At 45.2% G+C, this 14004-nt stretch overlaps 1 protein-coding gene across 1 annotated transcript in view; it reads right to left on the bottom strand.

Moving 5' to 3' along the window:
* tnksa (tankyrase, TRF1-interacting ankyrin-related ADP-ribose polymerase a) overlaps window positions 1–14004 on the bottom strand; it is a 107898-nt gene that overhangs the window by 24332 nt on the left and 69562 nt on the right. The window contains exons 6-11 of the mRNA XM_053648834.1: window positions 9803–9897; window positions 7953–8019; window positions 6122–6308; window positions 5418–5539; window positions 3821–3912; window positions 2908–2986 (exon numbers count right to left, since the gene is read on the bottom strand). Coding sequence (XP_053504809.1) covers window positions 2908–2986; window positions 3821–3912; window positions 5418–5539; window positions 6122–6308; window positions 7953–8019; window positions 9803–9897 — 642 coding nt within the window. The remainder of the gene's footprint in view (window positions 1–2907; window positions 2987–3820; window positions 3913–5417; window positions 5540–6121; window positions 6309–7952; window positions 8020–9802; window positions 9898–14004) is intronic.

The raw sequence follows: 14004 nt of genomic DNA, 5'->3' as shown, positions 1-14004 counted from the left end.
GCTTCTCTGTGCTGACTCGAGTCTAAATAGTGTGTTTACCTCCCTGCTCCCCGGTCTGCTTATTAGTGCGACACTGCCATGCCATCTGTTTACACACACACACACCCCTCTGCTCACACTCTGCTCAGCCTGGCCACTCACCACCACCCAGTCTATCACAGTGAGGCAGGGAAAAAACAGCCCTCAGGTCACGCTGGCAGTTTATATAACTCAAACAGAGAAAAGTGAAATGAAGTGAATTCAAGCTTTTGACACGGGGGAAAATTGCAGCGCTCAACCATCCTCCGGTCTTCAGTACGCTCTGCGAGAAAACGCAATAACAACGACCGAAACTTCCGCTTTCCCTCGTTCCCCGTTATATCAACCGAGCCAGAACGTCCGCCTCGTTTCCATGCTTCCTCTTCCTTTTCAATGCCTGTTCATGCGAGCGTTATAACTCGGGCTTGCAGTGTCGAAAACACAACTCCACTAGCTCCGTTTCAACACACAATACATCTAAGTAGTAAAAACTGCCAGACAAACAGGAAATAAGCATCAAGCACTGTGAGACGGGATTATCGAGGATAATATTTTACCAATATTTAACCAAAAAACCACTCGTGACCGTAATAACACCCGCAAGACCGTCAGAACTCAGACGTAACAGAAACGCTGAAAATAATAAACAGCGCGGGTGTTTTTCGTAATCTTCAGGCAGGCTGGCTAGGCGTTTCTCAGCTGAATTAGACGCTGCGCTGTCCTAGCCAGGATGCCAGGCAAGGTTAAAGAAGGGCAAAACGAGTATGAGAAAGAGCTCATTAGATAAACTCTTTTCATCAGGAGAACAGGAAGTGGACTTTTTTTTTTTTTTTGGCAGTGGACATAGCAGTGCAGCAAAGCAGCACAGATGTCCTGAGCAGAGCCTGAATGCCTGTCCAATCAGTCCATACTTATCTGATTGGGCTCCATGAAAAGAGCTGCATTGATCTGGCAGTTTCTTAAGCACCGCCGCTGGTCTAAATGATTTACCTCTCTCCGATAAGTTTCCAGGAACCGCTGAGAAAACTCGGCATCCAAAAAAAAAAAAAAAAAAGTTTTAGCTGAACAGAATCCTGGCACGAGTTTCACCACTTGAATCTTTCGAAAGGTGGCACGTGAACGGATAAAGACCGCTCCTGCGATGTTTACGACGGCAAACAAACAGCACGCATCACAGACATTACAAGCGACGACAGAAGCCCGAGTAAATTCGAACAATAAAATCACAAAGCGTACAGAACTTCCTTCTCGGGTCACTAGCTGTCCGGTACAAACGACTCGCATGCACGATGAAGATGTCCTGCGATCTGATCCCGGCCTTCTGAAAACCATCACGGCTGAAGTATTCGTCTTTTTAGAGTCGTTCCTGTAACGCGCACCAAGCGCACACTGCTGCGAGTAAAGCCGTAATTTCAAATACATTCAAAACAATGATGAGAATAATGTTCAACTGCCTTCGTACATTTTTTTTTTTTTTTTTTTTTTTTTTTACATCCGTGATGCTCCACATTGGGAATATCTAGCAGCACTTTTCAGGACTGATGAAATAAATCTTCACGTCATGCTGCTGTAATAAAATACTGAGAAACAACGTGGTGTGATGAAGCGGTCTTGCGTTTACCAGCCCGGAAGTTGATTTTCGTATTACAGGGTTTTTTTTGTTCCTCTTATACCAGAGCAAGTTGCAAAAAATGTACAATTTTTTATCTTTTAAATAATACGGACACGTTTTTTTCTTATCCGTTTTTACGGTTATATTTGATGATGTGGAACGTCCGAGAGACGAATCAGTTCTGGTTAGTGCTTGCATTATAAACGGCAGCTATAAATCAGCCGTTTCCTTGGCGACGCCTCTCGGGGCGTTTTCACACCTGGCTCCTATGGAGCGTTTATTTCAGGACCTGCGTTTAGACGCGTGCGGACATCGCGATCACGCTCGGTCGTTCGGGTGGACTCGGCCCGATCGCGGATGCACTCCGGAGTGGGTTTGCTTGTGGTGAGAAAACGGACCGACTCGACCCGACCCGACGGACCAGCCTGTACAGCGACGCGTCACGGGACGCGTGGGCGTTACCTGAAAAGCGTGTTTGTTTTGCTAACGGTTCGCAAAAACGAATCACGGTTTAATTCGTTCCAAAGACGAGGTCCAAAACGACTCGATGAAATTTGGTCTTTCAAAAAAAATGCATCAAGTTTTACAAGGTGTTTAGTGACCGTCTGAAAGAAATGGGCTTTAACCGGCGCTCCATGGAACAGTGCCAATAAATAAATAATTAAATAAATGACTTGTCGACGGTACATTAAAGCTCGAGATTCATTTCGCATGACTGGGAGTCCTGGAGAAGGGGGGAAGAAAAAAAAAAAAAAGTCAAATTTGGCTGAAACATGAAACAATGATTCCCGCTCAAACGGGCCAATCAATTATAATAATTCCAGCTAAAAATAAAGCCGCAATAAGCTCGTGGACTCGCCGTCTATCCATCCTGATGGATGAGCGGAACCGCAGAACCCACACCTATACGCCGACGCGTGCTGCGATTTACGACGAAGCGAAACGTACACACGCGCTGATGAGTAGGCGTGGCCTAACGTCATCAGAGAGTCGTGCTCTGTACTTACGTCTCATCCGTAAATTTGAGAAAAACACCGGCTCTCGTTATTATTAATGGAAAACGGTGAGAGCGGACATGAGAACAACAGCTCCACATCCACAGAGTGCCGAGCGGTGGTGTGTGTGTGTGATAAGAGGAGACGTGTGAGTAATTGCACTGCCGATGTGTTCTAGCGCTCCGTTACGGTACAGACAGGCCAGATGGCCCGAGATGTGAAATGATGTGATGTGATGCACGACGATCACTGATGTCCGTCCGTGCGTGCGTGTGTGTGTACCTTGGCCCCATGTTTCTGCAGCACCTCCAGGATGTCGTTGTGCGCTCTCTCAGCTGCCACATGCAGAGGAGTCATAAAGCTACACAATAAGAAAGACAGAAACGAACGAGATTAAACTGAGTGTATAAACCTAGCATCCACGAATGACAACTTATTGCGCATTTGTAACGGTATTCATTAGCGTTATTTATTCATCCATTCAGAGCCTGTAGGAGAATGTTGAAATTTTAACCGTCACAAAAGCAGCTTGACAGGAATCCTGATTCCAAAAAAGTCGGGACGCTGTGTACAACGTAAATCAAAGTAAATAAAAACAGAATGCAATGTTTTGCAAATCTCATGAACCCCATGTGTTATTCACAATAGAACATGGAAAACATATCAAGCTGAGAAAATGTACCGTTTTACAACCGGAAAAAAAAAAAAAAAAAAGGTCATTTTGAATTTGATGGCAACACGTCTCAAAAACGTTGGGACGGGGACAACAAAACTCGGGAAATGTAAGCGTTAGTAAAAAAAGAAACAGCTGGAGGAACATTCTGCAGCTGATTAAGTTCACTGGAAATCCTAACCCTAACGTGATTGGGTATAAAAAGAGTATCTTAGCGAGGCAGAGTCTCTCCGAAGTAAAGATGGGACGGAATCTGGATGGAAGCGTACGCTGCGCTAAAACCTGATTTAGATCCCTAACGAGAAAGCCAGAGGTGTCCTGGGGTGAGGAAAAACTCTCTGAGAAGATTTATGGACGAAACCTTGAGAGGAACCAGACTGAAAGGGGAACGCGTGCTTTTCTGGGTTATACTGAGTTATACTGAAATGACATTCTGCATGAGTAGATTGTGAAATAAGAGTCCTGGGGTGAGCAGTCCTGACTACTGCAGCAGTTAACGCTAAAACATCTCGGTGCACTCACTCTTTGTTCTTCTCGTTGACGTTGGCGCCTTTCCGCAGCAGCAGCTCGGTGACCTGCTTCCTCTTCGGGTGGGGCGAGGCGACGGCACAATGCTGCGACGACAACACATCACGTCCGACATCACCAAAACGCCATCCGATTAAAACTCAAACATCACGTTAACATGCGGAGGAAATAACCGTAGTAACCGTTTTGAGACACAAACTCTATAGTAATCAGCTTATTAGAAGCTATGAGGCTAACGCAGAGAGCATAAGGAAAGCTGACGTGCAAACTTAACACTATTTAAACATATAAAATATCAAACGAGGGGAAATTATCCACAGATTCTCTAGGTGGTGTGATAGTGTGAGTATACCCGTCAAGCCCTAAGAAGAATAATGCATAGTCCTGCTGAAAGGGAGTGGGTGAGGGTGCGAGGGCGGAGCTATTGCTCATCCGCTTTAGTTTAAAATGCAGAAATGTTTACATGCAAACTTTCTTCCTATTCAAGAACAAAGATGTTACGTAGAGTAACTAATAAGAAAGTGTGCAGGTAAAAGTTTCTAGTTTATCTTTACTAAACTGGATGAGCAGTAGTACCTCCCACACCGATGGGAATTCCAACTCGGGAAGGCCTCGTCGACTCCGAGTTCGGCAAGTGATGCCAAATCAACGTGGCTGCTCACAGCATGAAATGTACACAAAGAGGCACCGTGTTGTCTTTAAATGATGCGCTCATGCTGTATATACACGTATTTGCTTTTAGATCAATCAGCATACAGACCTATTCGCTTTGTTAAATCTAGAACACTGACTATACAGTTTGTAGAGCTATTCTGAAGAGGTAGATATACATCACTCATCACTGTTAGCAGGCTAGCTTGTTGCTAGCGGCAGACGAGCATAGAGGTGCCTGCGTTTTGTTTTGCTCTTCCCCCACACAAAAGGTCGAAACAGGGCTGTACAGATGCTTAATAATGAAATTCCAGGACTTTCAAGGACGTTCCGAGCACTAATTTTTTTCTCAAGGACTATACGAGAAATGCCATTCAAACATATTCTTTATTTCTTCATGTAAAATTCCAAATAAATACTACTACTACCGCTAATAATAATAATAAAAAAAACAACCAATTTTTTTTATACGGCGCCGTTTCCAAGCAACGCATTTCCCACGCACTGCTTCACCTTCGCAAATGACTTCCAGTGGGAATTCGCTAAACGCCGCTAGAGGGTGCCATGCGATAATTAGCGTATTCGTTACGTCATCGTGTCGTATTTGCGTTCCGCACCTAGGGTCAGCTCTTTAAGTCTGTTCGCTTCTTTCCTACTCTCTGTGCTCACGTACTGCGCTTTATTAACACGACCGAATTTATTAACACGACCTTTATTAACACGACTACAGCATTCGCTTCCCGGCCGTTTCCGAGCTGCTGCTCTGGGCTGCTAAAATCCTGATCTTATGACCCCGATGTCTCCAAATTCACCAGACACACAAGATAAAGACAACATGCTGAGCTGTGATTTGGGTGATATTTACATGTAAATATGGGGAGGGATATCTTTTGCTATATAAAGCAAGATATAGGGATGGGGGGATGAGGGGGGGACTCACCAGCGCGGTCTCGTGGGTCTGCGGGTGTTTGAAGTTGATGATCTCCAGAGCGAGCGTCTTCTTCACTTTGGCCATGTCGGCCTCACGCGCCGCCTGGAGCAGCGAGTGACCCTTAAACTCGTCTGCGGAAGAGCAGGACAAAACAGGAGATGGAGGAGAGCGCAGAAACTAGTATGTTCGAGGATTCAAATGGGTAAATTTGCTGACATGTTCTGGTTTGCGACATCATCTTCGATCAGGACGCAGCTTTTATCTCTGGGCTTTGCGCCGCACTTTGTTCTCAAAACGCTGTTCGGACAAAATGAGCTCAGAGGGTTTGTTTTTTGCTCCACTTGCTTGAAAGACTACCCATTGGTCTCGTTTAGTCAGACGCAGAAGGTGTAGTCTGAGAAGCTGACCTAAGGAATTCACAGGAAATTCATCAGAGAGATAAATAACCTGACCCGCTCTGGAGTAGGAGCCTCATCCAAAAAGGGATTGAATAAAAGTTAAGTGAAATAGTGTTTGCTGATTTATGCTGGTTTGGTAGTTGAAACATAATAAGCGCAATATTTCAGTGTAAAGACTAAGATGGAGGAAGACGGCCCAACGCATTAATCCCCATTCATCTCAAAACCCCAAAAAAATTAGCATCATTTGTTTCCACTGGACAAATCTGGACAAGAAGCAGCAGTAGAAGAGAAGAATAAGAGTAATGTGCTCACAGGTGAGTCTCTCTTTGAGCTCGGGTGTGGGGGCCATGTCCACCGCGCTCTTGCCGTGACAGTTGACCAGCGTGGGATCGGCCCCGTGGCTCAGCAGCAGGGAACAAACCTCCACACGGTTCTTGGACGCTGCCTCGTGCAGGGGGGTGAACTGCCACAGGTCCATGGCATTCACACACGCGCCATGCTGAAGACACACAAACACATGTATAAATATATAATACACGTAGTTTTATTTTTAAACACACGTGTGACCTGTAGATTGGCGAATAATAAACCCTTCATGAGAACAAATAAGTGTCTGTCGAAGCACAGTACGGTAAATTCCTGCCCGATACAGAGCAATCCTGTGCACTTGGAAATCGTCGCCACGTGAACACGCGTGCACAAAACGAACTAGACTCGAAGACGTACGGCTTATGCTCGGAAAAATATGAAATGATCGTTTCCAAACGCGACGACTCGACATGCACGAGGATTAATAACATCCCAATGCAAAAAGGGACACGTGCCGATGATGAACACCGCTCGAGCGTCTGCGGTAACATAACCTCGAGGGATGACGGATGAGAGCGAGACGAGCTGGAAGCATCGGCCTCGGGCAGCTCCGCTCTGATAACTCTGCCAACACGTGTTAACTGCAAAGCCGCTGCTGATAACAGGATTCTTAATTGTCCTTTTGATCCCTTAGACAGCGTTTTGTAATCAGATCTGGAGTTAAGCAGCTGAGCCACACAGACTGTAGGCTTAAGGAGATATCAGGAGCTGGTGATGCTGTTGGCTCTTGAGGGCCAACAGTTAAATCCACTTACGCCACAGCGCTCTTGAATTCCGGATTCTGATTGGTCAGGAGTTGATTCATTTTCACTAACAGCAGCACGGGTGCCAATTACAGATTTATATTAACACGCATGTTCCTATATATATATTCTACAGAAACAGCTCATACGTAGTGCAGTAATCGTTGATCTGGTGAACGATCGGAAAAGTCCGGATGTACCCTATGCCAAAACGATGGGCGTGTCCGGGTAAGAAGGGAACGCCTACTATAACGCCTACTGTACAAGCCTCTGATTTTACGGAGATACTAGAGATCATGATCCTTTCTGCTCTCCGGACCTGCCTGATCCGTTCGGATGCCCTACCTCTGGATGGATCTACTCCAATTCCAGACTGCAGGGACGACGGTTGCTTCTAAGGCCGAACAGACTTCATTTGACACCATCCGTTGTTATCCAATTGAGGACGGGTTCCCTTCAGAGTCTGGTTCCTCTCAAGGTTTCTTCCTCTGAACATCTCAGGGAGTTTTTCCTCACCACCGTCACCACCGGCTCGCTCAATTGGGAAAATTTTTTTCCATATTTATATGTTTCTGTTAAGGTGCTTTGAGACAATGTCTATTGTAAAAAGCGCAATACAAATAAAATGGAATTGAATTGAAGGCAGTGTTATGAACTGGGGTTGCTTCAGTCGGTCAGGTCTGGGCTCAGCAATATTATACGGCAATAAAATGAAGTCAGCCGAGTACCTCGGTGACCAGGATATCCCATAAACGGATTTTTTCTTCCCTGGCGGCACGGGTATATCCCAGGACGACATTTCAAATTGTGAAAGGGTGGTTCGGCGAGCATGAGGAATCATTTTCACACGGGAATTTTCCACCACAGAATTTTCCTGACCTGGACCTCATTGAAAGTCTTTGGGACTTTCTGTAGAAGGCGTCACGGAATGGTTCGACTCTCGGCCGACAATGCGACTTGCACGTTTGAGCGTGCAAGGCAGAGTATTTCAAAACGTTTTTGAACGAGACGTTCGTGTGTGTGACCCTTACCTTGAGCAGCAGCTCCGTGACTTCGTAGTGGCCGTAGGAGCAGGCGTTGTGCAGAGGGACGAGGCCGCTGAGCAGGAGAGAGGGAGCGAGAGAGAGAACACAGAGGGAAAACCATGATGTTTTCCATTGCCACTTTACAACACAGACATTAAAACGAACAGCCCTGTTTATACCTCACGTTAACGTGTGATCTGTGTACGGAGAGAAATATCCGGCTAGCAAAGACTGACCGCTCTCGCTGTTAGGATCGGGTTTTATAGGTCTCATCATCGCGCCCTTACGCTAATGATCGAGGAGAGAGTGTGGGAAATCAGCCAGTGGTGGAAACGGCATGATCTTATTTCATGCGTAGGAAGGATTATTATTATTATTATTATTATTATTATTATTGTCACAAGACGTAGCAAACATGTTAAAGCAAGACGTAAATGGGGTCTGCAATAGGCGCTCGATAATCAGCGCTGAGTGAGTTTACATGTACAAGATGACTGCAAAAAAAGCTGAATGCATATAATAATAATAATAATAATAATAATAATAATAATAATATGAAGTAATTAGTTCTAATCCTTGACAGACGACGATTAAAAAAATAAAATAAAATAAATAAATAAATAAAAATTACCCAGACATCATTTTAACCCGTTTGTGTAAAATATTTGTTTTTCTAAAACACAATAAAAAAATCTTTACAATTATTTTCGAGATATCATCCAGCCCTGACGCTCATGCACTCAAGAGATGTGCTAATGGGGAAATGAGTGAGACCAATCATCTAATTTCCTTTAACAGGGCTGCTACAATTAGTAAAGGTAATAAACTAAATACATTTTCCTGTAGCAAGACATCAGCGGTTAATAAGCCGCTCTGAAGCCACCTTGCTGGTAAATATTTAATGATTAACGACCGTTTAATCTCATTCGGATGATTAGCGCGCGTGTAAGCGCACACACTTTATATTACACACGCGTGTTGTAGACATCTGAAGGGCTGCACGATGAAGCAAGGTTCAGCACGTGAGATCTGAGATCATGATTCTCACTGAGGAACTTCCTGAGGGACGATACACTCGCCAGCTACTTGAGGATATGAGAGGTCAGAGGACAACGGCCAGACTGGTTCGAACTGACAGGAAGTCGACAGTAACTCACATGATCACTCTTGACTATCAAGGGCAGCAGAAAAGCATCTCAGGACACGCCGAACCTTGAGGCTACAGGCTCACCAAAATGATCTGATCTTCACCTGTTCGGTTTCGATGACGGAGGAGTCGCTGTTCGTTTCCTAATCGGAAGTTTAAACATTTGGACCTTTCTCACTACGAGCGGATCGTTTTCAAATCCGCCCACAGCTTCCCCCGTGTGGTTTCTCCCCTTTTCTTTGTCTGTGGACTCGCTGAGGTTAAAGTGTGTGCATGTGAGGTCGAGATGTATGACGTCTGCTCATTGGTCACAGTGAATAAGTAGGAATACCGACGCTATATGAGGTGTGTCTCGGGTGGTAGAGCGGGTTGGCCACTAATCGTAGGGTTGGCGGTTCGATTCCCGGCCCACGTGACTCCACATACCGAAGTGTTCTTGGGCACGACACTGAACCCCGAGTTGCTCCCGATGGCAAGCTAGCGCATTGCATGGCAGCTCTGCGACCATTGGTGTGTGTGTGTGTGTGTGTGTGAATGAGAACCCGTGTAAAGCGCTGTGGATCCTCTAAGGTAAAAAAAAGCGCTATATAAGTTCAGAAAATAATCGTTTTTTTTCTTGAAATACGATCGTGTTTAAACCAAACCGGGGCGCGATTTTAACCTCATCTTTATAAAGACGTAGAACGGAGGTACGTGTAGTGATATCTACCCCTTGTCCTTTGCGTGCACGTCGGCGCCATGCTGCAGGAGGAGCTGGACAATTCGGACTCGGTTGTATCCCGCCGCCAGATGTAGTGGAGTCGACTGAAGGGAACAACAGAGAGAAGACAAAAAGCAAATATAAATAGAAATAGAAATAAAATGACACGGCGCTGTAGACATGAGCTCCAACTACTACAAGAGATGCCGCTCCACACGAACTTGCACTGAATGGGTTAACACGGCGGTTACGGTGCAGTCTGGGGGTAATCTCAGCAGGTCTCCCCTGAGGAAGTCCGGTAACTAATAACCTCCCCCGTTGGTCCCGGAGCGAACCCGCTCACGATCACTGCTTTCCGTTGCTTAACGCAGGCGATTCGGACTACAACCACGTCGTACAACGTTTAATCGTTACATAACCTAATCGCTGAACTTCCCAGGCCATCCAAATTAAGCTCAAAAGAACTCTATAGAACAAATGCGCTACGGTCCTGATTAACTCTCGGTATTGGAAATAACTGGCGCCATCAGCTCAAAGCCAAAACTCCCATTTTCATCAGCCGCAGCTGAACCTGTCCATCTCTGAGCACCGGATCGATGGAGAGTGAATCATCCACAAAGCTGGAGTAACAGAAGTGGTTGCGCTTTATCCCAAAATTACTATACTGTGCTAATACTTGTCCATCATTTGTAGTTGATCTGGTTTAACGGGATGGACAAATCACAAACGGTGCACAACGTGGCATGCTCGGATAATCAGACAAAAGATCCGACTTCTCTGGCCCATTTTAAGTCACGTCATAACCACTTGCACATCGATTTTTATATTTAACGTGACGCTCGATGGCGCGGACCATTTTTGGTTTGAACGTCTCGGTCTATTTTCACTTTGCTTAACGGTTTCCGACATCCCCCGCGATACCGTCCGACTACCCGCTGAGAACGTAGCCCTTGCTTCATCTCTACCTGAAGAGACGAACAGATCCGCTCCGACTTTCATTCTAACACCGCCGTCGAGATCTCGTCCCGCGGATTACGACGGATCCACGGCGGAGGTCGTTTAACGCTCACGTAACGCCGGGAGTAACGTCCCAGATGTCGATGGGATTCAGGAACGAGGAGCAAGCTACGGTTACGGGATCGATGCGCGTCACACCCCGAGAAATCTATGACCAAAACCAAAATACAACCTAAACAGAATCCTTAGAGTTCATTTTCCGAATGCCAAGAGGGAGCACAAAGTTAGACAGCGTATTAGCAGCAACAATCATTAAAAAAAAATAATAATAACGTGAACACACAACTCACTGGGGTCACATCACATATGTAAACTGACGTTTTGGAAAATATCGGGCTCCTGTCTGCACAAAAAAGGCATTCTGAATTACGGAAAACTTCTGAAACCGGAGAAAACTCTTGATTTGAACGGTTTTTGTGCAGAATCCCGGTCACAGTGTGCATGCTGGCTGCGGTTCTATGGTGTTAAACGTGCGCTTTATTTTATTATTAAACCCTCGTGCAGAGATTATGATCTCCACCTCCTCGATGGAATTCAATTTTACGCTAAAAGTATTTGGCGTGGACGTAACTTTCCGAGAAACGAACAAAAATGATACGAATCGACGTGTACGTTTCCTGAAGAAAACGTGAGGGGTGCTCGCCGTGGCAAAAACTCGGATAGGGCGCCAATACTTTTTTTTTTTTTTAAATTTTTAAGCGCTGCCCGTGTAGGGCGCCGACAACGAGAACGGAGAAAGAAAACGCTCTGAAACTGAAAACGGTGGCAAAAACGTAGCATGTTCTTCAAATAACGCGCTTAATGGCTTCCTTTTCGCTAATCTTGGTTTTACGGAAGCGTTGCCAGAGATTACGTTCGCGCTTTTCGTTTACGCTCGCCGCTCTGGCGCAAACCTCTCGTGTGGGCGGGGCTTAACAGTGATTTACTCTCACCGGCTAGTTCACCGCTTTCAGTTTGAGTGTTTTTCTTCTTCTCGCTGTACATTTCTGTTCGTTTCTTATAAAGTTACGTGCAATACTTCTGGCACGAATTTAACTCCTTAAACATACAAACCCCAAGCAAACACTTTGTATTAAAGTGTAACGTTGCGCAGCTCGACGTCGGTGCACACGAAGTCTCAGGTTGGTCGTTCTTCTTTCCGTTTTTCTCTACCACTCGATACGTAGCTGTTATTGCTATTCTCGAGGCGTTAAGAGATTCTGACGTACCCATCACTGGGATGTGTTTTGTGTGGATGGGGATAAAAATGTTTTCCAAGATACCTGTTTACGTGCGCACGGGGGCCTGAGGCGACTGCTTCGTCCACCCTTGCTCTATGTTCTTTGATGAAATGAATAATTTTACAGCTGTCGCCCGGCTTCGAAACGTCAAACGAGAGCCAGGCGGATGGCATTGAACTGTGTTTCAAGTCAACATGCCAAATGAGGACAAAATAACAAACCAAGAGCAGCATGGCACACAGCAGGAGGTCGTGCGTGCGTGCGTGCGTGCGTGCGTGTTTGTGTTAAAGCAACACGGTGATGAACAGCCAAGGATGGTCAGCATTCATGCTCTGGGCATCTGAGCTGATGTGAAGCATGAGCGGTCAGGCGGAATGTGGAAGCTCTGATAACATAACGAGAAGAAAGGAAAAGAAAAGGGGGCGAATCTATACTCCCTGAATGTAATCTCATACAGGCGTGACCGAACAGATCCATGGAAGGGATGGTATGGGAGCACAGAGCACACGCTTTCCCACGAGGTTGGATCTGGGCTTCGGATCGTATGGCTCGTTCAACCAAACAAACAAATGAAACACAAATCGATGCGTAAGAAAATTAAACCTTCGATTTTTTTCCGGGGTGGGGGGGTGGTGGTGGTTGTATTTCTGACTAAATGCAGAGGCAAGCTGTTTTTTTGTTTGTTTGTTTTTTTTGTCCTCCCCCCAAACCCCACCCCCCCCCCCCAGGGCATGCACGTCATAAGATAGAAAGTCTTGGGAAGGATGAAAAGGAACTGAAAGATCAGCTTGAGGAATCGGGTAGAGAGCGCACAGAGACGAGACATGGATTAAAAAGCTGAAGTAGCAATCATCTCCTTTATAAAAATTAATAAATAAATAAATGAATGAATGAATTGGTGGGGGGAGAAAAGAAAAAAAAGCAGGCGATGAGGCATGGTGCGATTATCTGCCTGAGAAGGAAGAGGGTCTGCAGACAGCAGTGGGAAAGTGAGCCATGACCGAAATTAAAATGAAATAATAAATAAATAAATAAATAAATAAATAATAAGAAGCTCCAAATCCATCCATAATGTGCATGAGGAACTCAGAGCCAGCACACTGATGAGCAACACAAAACTCAAAGTGCAATCTAATAACTTACTGAAAAGAACTTACCAGCATTTTTTGAGATGTCGACTGAGACAATGTCGCCAGAATCACAAATAAAAATAAAAACATAAAACAAACAAACAAAAAAAAAAAAAACACAAACAATGATATAATGATAGCATCATGTAATTTCAACAAAGTGCTCAACAGCCAGCTGTGCTCTTCTCCCCCGCCCCCGCCCCCGCCCCCAAACTCCCATTTATTATTTATTCTTCACATTCCTGAGGACGCGACGGCCGTGTGAACTTGTGTGTACACGAAGCTTGTGCAGCTGCTGAGACTAGGGGACTCCGTACTGCGACAGTGATCGATCGCAAATCTCACTTTCTACACGGAGAGGAGCGAAACTGGCATCCGTCATCGTTTCTCTGAGCTCCGACACGTCTCTGACTTTCCCCTGGTGGAGCAACAGCCGTGCCGAGCTCCGAGCGCCGAGCTCCGAGCCACACTCAGACAGCTGTGGCTTACAGGCGGCTCAAACACTCTCTCTCACACACACACACACCCTTCTGTTTTATACCCCTTACAACAGGCACACAATCTGTATTAGTACAGAAAAGTCTGCAGTCTGTTCAGTTTGTCACAGAGATGCAAATGGAAATCAAAACAATGATTTGCAAATCTCAAACCCATGTTAAAAATAAATAAATAAATAAATAAATAAAAGGTCAACTAACCCTCATTTCACACAGTGTCCCAACTTTTTTGGAATTGGGGTTGTACTACATCACCACGACAGTTTAACAAATTTTTTTTTTATTTTATATATACCTTAGTACTTTGTTCTGGCCTTTTCATTCATCACACATAAAAGACTTCTTTA

The sequence above is a fragment of the Ictalurus furcatus genome, chromosome 18 (assembly GCF_023375685.1).
Source record: "Ictalurus furcatus strain D&B chromosome 18, Billie_1.0, whole genome shotgun sequence".
Lineage (NCBI taxonomy): Eukaryota > Metazoa > Chordata > Actinopteri > Siluriformes > Ictaluridae > Ictalurus > Ictalurus furcatus.
The sequence above is the reverse complement of the archived record's forward strand: the minus strand, read 5'-3'. Positions and strand labels throughout refer to the sequence as shown.